Below are 10113 nucleotides of genomic sequence, written 5' to 3' on the forward strand. Positions count from 1 at the left end.
AAATTAGTTTTTAAATAAACGATTTTGTGTTATCAAATTAAATTTTAAAGAGAAGATTTTCATGACTAGGGTTGCTTTTTAAGCTGTAATAATCTTGACATGACTAACTTCAATTCAATGAATTCATCATGATTTTTGAAAGCTTTCGGCATTTAGTTGTACGTTAGCTGAGAATCGAAACATTTTTATTCATTCACAAAATTGAACCAAAATGAGTAAGATTGTGTTGCATACAAAAAATTGGCTACTAGCTAGCAGGATGCAGGATTTGACAGTGTTAAAAAAGATTTTCACTTGTACAGTATTAATGGTAAGAAAAATATCAAGAAACAGGAAAATTAGACAAGACTCATTAATCATAGTCACATTAACAGTGGAACTTGTCTTTTTTCTTGAGTACTTATCTTCTGCCTTTGCGATCATATTTGGCATAAACTGATCAACATTAAATTGGAAATTCCGTGCTTCCGTCCTATAATTGAATGGAGTGAAGGTTTCCAATAAATTTTTGGCCCATTCCACGTAATGTGGACCAGAGAAACTTTAAGGCCAGATACAATTCGGCCAATCTCAAGAGCTCTAATGCGACATATATAGCCCCCAAAGTAATTTAGGAACAGGCATAAATCCACCCAATTAACAAACTAAAAGAACTCCTCCAATATATTGAAGCAATTACAAGACTATAACGATTTCAGAATTTTTAAGACTTTTCAGCTCTCATACATTTAGTTCATTAAAGAAAACAAATTACCCGTGATCAAAATGCTTAATTAATGGATTACTTTCTAATGAAATCAAAATGAATCATATTGAAAATATGAGACAACACACTTTTTATTACGTGTTCATTTTCTAAAATGTCCATTTTGTTACCTAATAAACAGGCCACTCTTTAAAATGGGTGTTGTCTTTTTAAAGGAACCAATAAGATAACGAGTGTGTTGCTAATATTCTTATAATATAGCGATTGAAAAAAATACTAATAAAAACAACATTAAAATTCAATGATAAACATTACTTCAGTTTTGAGGTCTCACCCTCTTGTGTTCCTTCCAATAAGCCAGCTTGCTGTTACAGCTTTTCTTCCTTATAAATGTTTTACAAGATGATCAAAGGTTCAAAAATGAAAAAAAAAAATGCTGCATTATTGATGAGAAAAATAAGAGTTAAAATACTCGGTTAATTATTTGATAATATTCAAGTCCCTAAATGAAGTTTTTATTTTTTTAAAAAAAAAAAAAATTGGATCCTTGATCATGTTGTTGAATTCCTAAAATTTATAAACCGACGTAAATTGCCATTTTCTAACAATTTCAAGCTGGTATAAACTAATCCTAGAGGCCTGCTTTTTTAGTCTATGGATAAAAAAACAATACTTTAGGACCTATTTGAAAATTTCCAAATAATTTAGAGATCATTGAATAATTTAACCAAAAATAAGAAGAGAAGACTTTTATATTTCCATTTCTGTTGAAAACCACTGTGACTCGTTTAGCTGGCAGAGTAAGCATTGATATCCAAGTTGACGGATACGGTTTTCACTCTTCAGGTAGAAAGACTGTCAATAACATTGAGGTAGAAGTTCCAACTTTGACTTCTTTCATTGATAGCTTCTTGACCAAATGGGTGTTGCTCAACATACTTCACCATATTTTCAGCATTTGCCAAACCATCCAAATATTGTCGCAGATCACCTCCAGCAGCTGTCATAAATTCATTTATGTCAATAATAAAGCCTTGCATAAGCTATGGAAATCATAACCGTGTGCACTGATCAGTGCTCACCACTAGATAATAGTGCTTCAATCAGAAAACAAATGATCCATCAATGCATTGTTGTGGATGCAAAATTATAATGCACCATAAGGAATACGTCTCTCATAAAAAGCATAGTTTAAGCTAAAGGAATAGGGAATCACTAGATTATGTTTCTACGTATGCCACACAGATCCTATAATATTTGTTTTGCCTTCTTTTTTCTTTGGCTTCTATGACTTGAAGCCAAATGTTAAAAGAAAGCTAAATATAAAGGTTAAGTACACAAAACAATCAATACAGAACGATCAAAATCAGTTAAGTCTGAGTCTGCCTAGTCCATTAGCAAAATCTAGTCCATTACAAGGTCATTTGTAGCTTGTACCATACCTATTTGTTTTTTGGTAAGCTAAAGAAGATATTATATTACTATGGGGTATAAGCAATACCCGAAATAATACAAAAGCAAGTTGACAAGTTACAGGAAGAAAGAAACACCAATGATTGGAATTCTTTCCTCAGTAACTCGCCCCCTATGCAAATTACATGGCCCAATGAGTGGGAAAAAAAAAGGAAAACCGAAGGAATGAACAACAAAAACCAGAAATACTATTCACTAGGAATGTACCATACCTAGTGAATTGTCGCTCTTATTCTGAAAATTGAACGTGTGTGGAAACACTGAGTTGTACGGCTAAAATCATTTACCAAAACATTCAAGAGTAAGTTAGTAAACAATTTAGAAATACGCGGGTGACATAAATACTCTTAAAAGAGAATTGGAAAAAAGAAAGAAAGAACATGTTTACCGGATTAAGCAATGCCTTGTATGGAGAATCATCCAACAGCAATGTATTTGATTGATTAAAGTATCCCTTCTCCCATGGAAGATTAGAATCATGCTTCTCCCAAATTTTCCTCAAATCCTTAAAAACCAGTGGCTTGTGCTCGTTTTCAAGAGTTTTGAAACTTGTTTTGGTACAATAAGAAAGATCCTATGAAAGTCAAGAATATTTAATAGGAGATGATAGGTCTCAAGGTTACTCCATAAAAAACAACTAGTTGGGTTGAAAAACTGATAAAAGAATCAATCGAGAAAGAATTCCCACACCATGGCATGATAAAATAACATTCTAAATCGTACAGATTTAGTATAATGCTTGCAAAGTTAATGCAATCTCATCCCTTGTACAAAGCAAACACCCTGGATAGGGGAAAAAGAGAAAATTAATATTTAAATTTAATTTCCATGCAAAGGCAAGATCACTAAGGAATAGAATTGTACAACTGAAAACCTGTATAATCCCTATGTTTGAAATATACTACTATCAAGTATATAAAAAGAAAAAAAACATAAATCAATGTTAGCTTTTACTCAACATGGTCGGTCAAAATCCCACAAGCCATTTATACCAAATTTACTCAAACAGGTTCTCCAGAGGACAAATTATTTGGAAATGACAAACAAGAATAACATGATTCAGAGATAATGGATAAAAATACTTACCCAACAAAAAAGCAACCTTTCTTTCATGTTTCCCATCAAACAATCAATGATATTTTTTATATTTTTCCTATAAAATAATAACACCCAAAAATTAATATGCCACGGCTAATTGTTTATAATATAAAAAACCCCTATAGGAAAATGGGGGTAGCTACTGAAACAATAATGCAGACAAAGTGAACACCAAGTGACATTTTAGAAAAAATGATTGAAGAATACTTGGTTCTTGAAGACCATACAGCCACTTCAAATTTCTCAAAGCAGAAGTTCAGAAACTCAAGATAAAAAGGTCTCTTGAACACTGAAATGAAACACAACCCCATTAGTAAAGAATGCATAAGGCACAACCTCATAGTATAGAAAAGTAGAATAACACAGTTGTTTCTCACTTGCTTTCCTTCCTATGATTGCATCTGCTTTACAGTACTTTGGAGGGGGAGAAACCATGTCCACAAGCAGCCCATTTAAATCAAGAACAATAAGCTTCTTCTTTAAACACAAAATTGACGGTCTAACTGTAGAAATTTGCAAAGTTTTTTGCCTATCTGTATTTATACTAGAACCGGATAATTTCCGCAACTCATTACTACAAGAAACTTGTTTATCACTATTTGTTTCATCTACTACAGCTGACTCAGTATTCGTGGTATTTTTTATGCCTTCCTTTGGTATGCGACGAACTAATTTTTTTCTTCGCTCTCTACGGGGTTCCATCCTATGTGTCTTTTGTTATCTAAGTAAATTAGACTATATTCACTGTATAGATGACATGCAGCTCCCAAGGTTTATAGAATTCTCTACTGTCCCATTGTCTTTTGTCCAAATGAACTCTGCAAAATATAGGCATGAGAGGATTCAAATGATGTAATAGAATTATATTTTTAGAAAAAACAAGCAACTAGTAAATATATCAGGATTACAATAAACACATGTGATACAGCTAGAAACAAAAACTCAAATTGTTCCAGAGGATTAACCAAATAAAGAAAAAATGGTAGTCTTCCATCACTCTATTGTGAAGCATGCCAGTCCCCTCTATTCACTTTCATTTTTCAGTTACCCAACTAAGTGTGCTGCATTTCTCGATTCCAGTAATCAGCTGAAATTGAGAAGGCACTTCAAAATAACAAGTTTTAATTCTGTTGCTCTTCCAACTTTAGCAACTGGAAGCAATCTTGACAAATGATGCAGCTTGCAGCTATGGAAAGGCATCGCTTTGCGAGTGACCTTCCAAGGGTACGGTGTGCTTGGTTAGAAGAGTAAATGTAAAATATTTTTACAAAATTATCTAATAACAAATCATCATAAATAACAAGTTTAATAAGAATTTTTACAATAATACCAACGACTTACATAATACAAATTGGAGGTTGTATTCTTCTACTAACCTGGCAGTCGTAGACGGTTGACGGCGGCGCGTGAGTGGTTACGAAGTTAAGATCTATTGAGTAGTATCTTAGTTTTTGTGGTGACGATAAGGGGCGGCGCAGCGGAAGAGCGGCAAATTGAGATACCTAAATCATAACTGATAAACTGGAGTAAATCTTGCATACACACAAACCTGACACTTCACACTTTGCACACAACCACTCAAAAGATGATAACTCATTGACTTTTTTATATATATAAAAAACATAATTATGAAATCTGAAATAAAGGCACGTGACGGTTGAATATAAGTCTGAGCATCCTCTCTCTCCTATTCGTACTAAACTTTCCTCTTCACTTGCTTTGCTTCATCTCCAGCAGCAACACAACTCCACGTATGCTCTTGACCTTGAGCTTGGCTTGATTCGCGGTCAATCCAAAGAAAGTGGCAATCAAACACCTTTAAATTACCAATTATTGAAGTTGAACAGAGTTGGGTGCATGGTCAATTTGTTAATAGTCTGAGAATAAAAAAGAGAGGTAAAGGTGAAGAGAGAACGAAGAAAAGATATGGGTGAAGTGTGTTTTTATTGACTGTTGCAGCCCTTTAAATAGGTTTCTCCATAACAGAAACAGTAGAAAATATCTCTCTATCAGTTACATGGATTTGAACGTGATAATTTCTTCTAAAGTTTAGGCAGCAGTCTTATTTTGCTGAACCATGAAATTAACTCCTAAAGCCTTATGACTTTATTGATCAAGTAAACAAAACAGATAAACAGAAATATGTAACATTCCCTCCCTTAAACTGAAACCTGGTTTTTCAATTTACTAGTTGTGCTTCTCCAACGTGTCCAAGGTGCAAACACCAAGCAGCTTTCTCATTTTTGCAGTACTTCAAGACAATTGCTCCATCATTGTTGAGATCTCTCAAAAAAATAGTACTTCACATCAATATGCTTACTTCTTCCATGGAGTACATGATTTTTGGAGAGTTTGATGGCTGAGGTATTATCACAAAAAATTGCAGTAGCACTTTCTTGCTTGAAAAGTAATTCTTTAAGGATTTTCCTCAACCAAATGGCTTACAAGCACAAGCTGATCCAGCAGCAAATTCAGCTTCGATGGTTGATAAGGTAACTATAGGTTGCTTTCTGGATGACCATGAGACAGCTCCTGTACCAAACATAAAAACATAAGCTGAAGTGCTTTTCCTATCATCTTGATCTCCCGCAAAGTCACTATCGGTAAACCCAATCAACTCTGACTTTTCACCCTTCTTGAAAAACAACCCATCCCTGTAGATAGTGGAGGATTCTTTTGGCAGTTAAGAGATGCATCTCAGTTGGACTTTCCAAGTATATGCTAATTAAGCTGACAGAATACATTATCTCGGGTATTGTAGCAGTTAAATACATTAAGCTACCCACAATTTGTTTGAACAGTGTGTTGTCCACCTTCTTTCCTTCAAAATCTATGCTTAACTTCAAGTTGTACTCTATTGGAGTACTTATAGGATTACAATCCTGCATCTGAAACCTATTTAAGATCTCCTCGACATACTTTTTTTGAGAGATAAAGTATCCATTAGATGATTCCACTACTTCAATGCCAAGAAAATAATGTATTAAACCAAGATTAGTCATTTCAAACTCAATTTGCATAGATTTCTTAAACTCGTCAAACATGTTCAAATCATTTCCAAGTAAATATGAGATCATCTACATATAAACAAAAAATAAGAATTTCCCCTCTAGCTCTAATTTTAATAAAAAGTGTATGCTCATATGGGCATTTCTTAAATCCTTCTTTCAAAAAATGTCTCTATGCGACTATACCAAGCTCTTGGAGCTTGTTTTAGTCCATAGATTGCCTTTTTCAATTTATACACTTTATGTTCATTTCCAAGTTCAATATAGTCAGGAGGTTGATCAACAAAAACATGCTCATCCAAGCTTCCATCAAGAAATGCTGATTTGACATCCATTTGGTAGATAGGCCATGAATTTTGAGCTGCTACTACAATCACTAATCTGATGGTATCATGTTATGCAACAGAGTGAACACCTCTTAATAATCTATACCTTATTCTTGTTTATATCCTTTGGCCACCAGTCTTGCTTTGAACTTGTCAACCTCACCATTTTCTTTTCGTTTAATTTTGAAGAGTCATTTCACACCAACTGTTTTCTGCCCTTGTGGAATATCAACTAGTTCCCATGTGTCACTTCTTTCTATAGCTGTAATTTCTTCATCCATTGGCTTACGTCATTTTGCTTCTTTGATAGCATTCTCAAAGGTTGCGGGATCACAATCTGCAAATAAAGCAAAATGAGTAACATGATCATCAATTTGATTAATTCCAGTTACCTCTAAATCCCTCATCCAAGCAGACCTTTTTCGAATACGAGGCTCACGAGATTCAGCTTCTTCTTTAGTACTTTTTGCCAAAGTTTCAATTATAGCTAGTGTTGTAATCTGATCCCCATCTTCAAAATCAGCTTCTAAAATATTTAGAGAAAGTTGCTAGCCACTCCAATCCCAAGTTCCTTCTTCATCAAAGATAACATCTTTGCTAGTCACAATCTTTTTGGTGAGAGGGTTGTACAATTTATATGCTTTGCATGCTTCACTTACACCAAGAAATACACATATTTCACCCTTGTCATTAAGCTTCTTCCTTTTTCTCATCTAGGACATGTGTGTAAGCTATACAACCAAAGATTTTAAAATGATCTACAATTGGTTTTCCCCCACTCCAAGCCTCCTTTGGTGTCATGTTTTAAACAACAAAGGTAGGGTTTCTATTCAATACATGGATGCTCCAATTTGCTGCTTCAGGCCAAAAAGTCTTTGGAAGTCTCCCTTTTGCTAACATGCTCCTCACCATATGTTAGATCTCAAGATAGACCAGTTATCTGGGGGGTCTATTCCAGAAGGAAGAAAGCCCCTACACGGGAGATAGGATCGAATTAGTTATTAGTTTAATCTTTAGGGCCATCTATCTTTATTATTCTATCTTTATCTTTATTATTCTATCATCTAATCTTTATTATTCTATCTTTATCTTTATTATTCTATCTTTATCAATTAGTTGGATTAGGATATTATAAATAAGAGTATTCTCATTAGAGGAAGGGGTAGAGAAGAATTAGAAATTGTAAAGGGTTTTCCCTTGGAAGAAGGTTTCCTTCTTGAATAAATTCAGTTTGCTCTCAGTATTTTTCGTATATTCTTCTATTTTCTGTTTCTCTTGTTTTCTCTGCTGTTAGGGATATTCAATACCCTAACACCATATTTAGAATAGTTCGATTTTTCCTTTATGATACTCCATTTTGTTGAGGAGTGTAGGTTGTTGTGAGTTCTTTCCTAATACCATGATTGTTACAAAATTTTATGAGTTTTGCTGAACAATATTCACCTCTGTAATCAGTCCGCAAAGTTTTAATGGTTCTTCCTGATTCATTTTCTACATGCACTTTGAAGCTTTTAAAAACTCTCAAAGCTTTTGATTTTTTCTGTAGGAAATAAATCCAAGTTTTCCGAGTATAATCATCAATGAAGATAATAAAATAATTTTTACCTCCATTAGAAGTGGGTTTTATTGGTCCACATATGTCATAATGAACTAGCTCAAGGGCTTTCGTTGCTCTCCATGACTTTCCTTGTGGGAATTGAGAACGGTGTTTTTTGCCAGCAACACATTGTTCACATACTTGGGATGGATTGACTATTGGAAGGATACCTATTACCATATTCTTTTGTTGAAGAGTCTTTAATCCACAAAAATTTAAGTGGCTGGAAATGCCACAACCATGAGGGATCTTTCACTTCATTCATCAAGCAAGTCTGAGCACTTTGAATCTTCAATGGAAACAACCTGTTAGAACCCATTTGAACAACAACAATGACTCCTCTAGAGGGATCATATATCGCGTAGGCATCCTTATGTAAGGTTATTATATAACCCTTTTCTTACAATTGACCAACACTCAACAAATTACTCTTTAAGTCAGGAACAAAATACATTAGAGATGGTTTTCACCAAACCATTCTTAGTTTTTATTTTAATATCACCTTGTCCAACACATTTACTGTTGAGCAATCACCAAAACTCACTGTAGATTGAAAGTTTGTATTTAAGTAAGAAAATGATGACTTACTTCCACACATATGGTTGTTGCAACCAATATCAACATACTATATATGAGACTGAAATTTCTCATGAACTATCATCAACAACGTCTCTTCTTCCTTTTCCTCTGCAAAATTAGATTTCTCTCCCCTTTCTTTGTTAGTAAGCAATTTAGTGTAGCAGTCATAGGCATAATGGCCAAACTTATGACATCTATAGCACTTCACCTGTTGGACATTTTAGTGTAATTGATCTCTTTATTATGTTAAAATAAGAGTGCACGCTTGTTTTAATGTAACAACGAGATGTTCGGTTTAGGCAAAGGTTGGAAGTTACATGGAAGTTACTAAAACTTCCACCAACGGTTGGAAGTTACATGGAAGTTACTAAAACTTCCATCAACGACAATTTTTAAAAATAAATAACTTCCATCAACCGCCAATAACCACCTGTTCTTTGATTATAAATAATCATCCTGGTTCAGAAAGCATAACATGTGAAAAACTCACAAGACCAAAACAAAACTCTTGAATTATAATCTTCTGATTTTATCCGATTGAACAATTTTGGTTGAACCCCGAAATTTGATTCAATCTGAAAGTGTTTATACACGACTTCAGATTTATCCAGGATTATCTCGATTTTCAAATTTAACCAACAAAAGATTGAATCAAATCTTTCGAGATGACGAACGATAGTTCGAAGATGACAAGCAAGTTTGCGAAGTTGGACAAGTTTGAAGGGCAGGATTTCAGAAGATGGCAGAAGAAGATGCACTTTCTCTTGACAACATTGAATGTGGTGTATGTGCTGAGTACACCGATGCCGGTGTATATGGAAGGCGAAACTCTGGATCAAACAAGGAAGCGTTCGAAATGGGAGAACGACGATTACATTTGTCGTGGACACATTCTGAACGGTATGTCTGACTCTCTCTTTGATATTTATCAAAATGTTGAGTCTGCTAAGGAATTATGGGACTCTCTTGAATCCAAGTATATGGCAGAAGATGCCTCAAGTAACAAATTCTTAGTTAGTAATTTCTTTAATTACAAAATGATTGATTCGAGGCCTGTTATGGAGCAATATAATGAACTGCTGCGGATTTTGGGTCAGTTTACTCAACATGATTTGAAAATGGATGAATCCATTGCAGTTTCATCTATAATTGATAAACTGCCTTCTTCTTGGAAAGACTTCAAGCATACCTTGAAACATATGAAGGAAGAGTTGACTCTGGTTCAACTCGGCAGTCATTTCATGATTGAGGAGTCGCTGAGGGCTCAGGAAATTGACAAAGTCAATAATAAAACCGTAGCAGGTTCCTCTTCTGTTAATATGGTAG

General features: G+C 34.4%; 1 protein-coding gene across 1 annotated transcript; it reads right to left on the reverse strand.

Moving 5' to 3' along the window:
• Positions 1-1059: 1059 nt before the first annotated feature.
• On the reverse strand, positions 1060-5979 carry LOC114423117 (uncharacterized FCP1 homology domain-containing protein C1271.03c-like). Its single transcript, XM_028389740.1, has 7 exons — positions 4654-5979; positions 3655-4095; positions 3485-3566; positions 3266-3332; positions 2568-2753; positions 2392-2452; positions 1060-1706 (listed from the first exon to the last, which is right to left on the reverse strand). Exons 2-7 carry the CDS (start codon positions 3977-3979, stop codon positions 1549-1551), a joined length of 879 nt encoding a protein of 292 aa, XP_028245541.1. The 5' UTR covers positions 3980-4095; positions 4654-5979; the 3' UTR covers positions 1060-1548.
• Positions 5980-10113: the final 4134 nt, after the last annotated feature.

The sequence above is a fragment of the Glycine soja genome, chromosome 8, assembly GCF_004193775.1.
Source record: "Glycine soja cultivar W05 chromosome 8, ASM419377v2, whole genome shotgun sequence".
NCBI lineage: Eukaryota > Viridiplantae > Streptophyta > Magnoliopsida > Fabales > Fabaceae > Glycine > Glycine soja.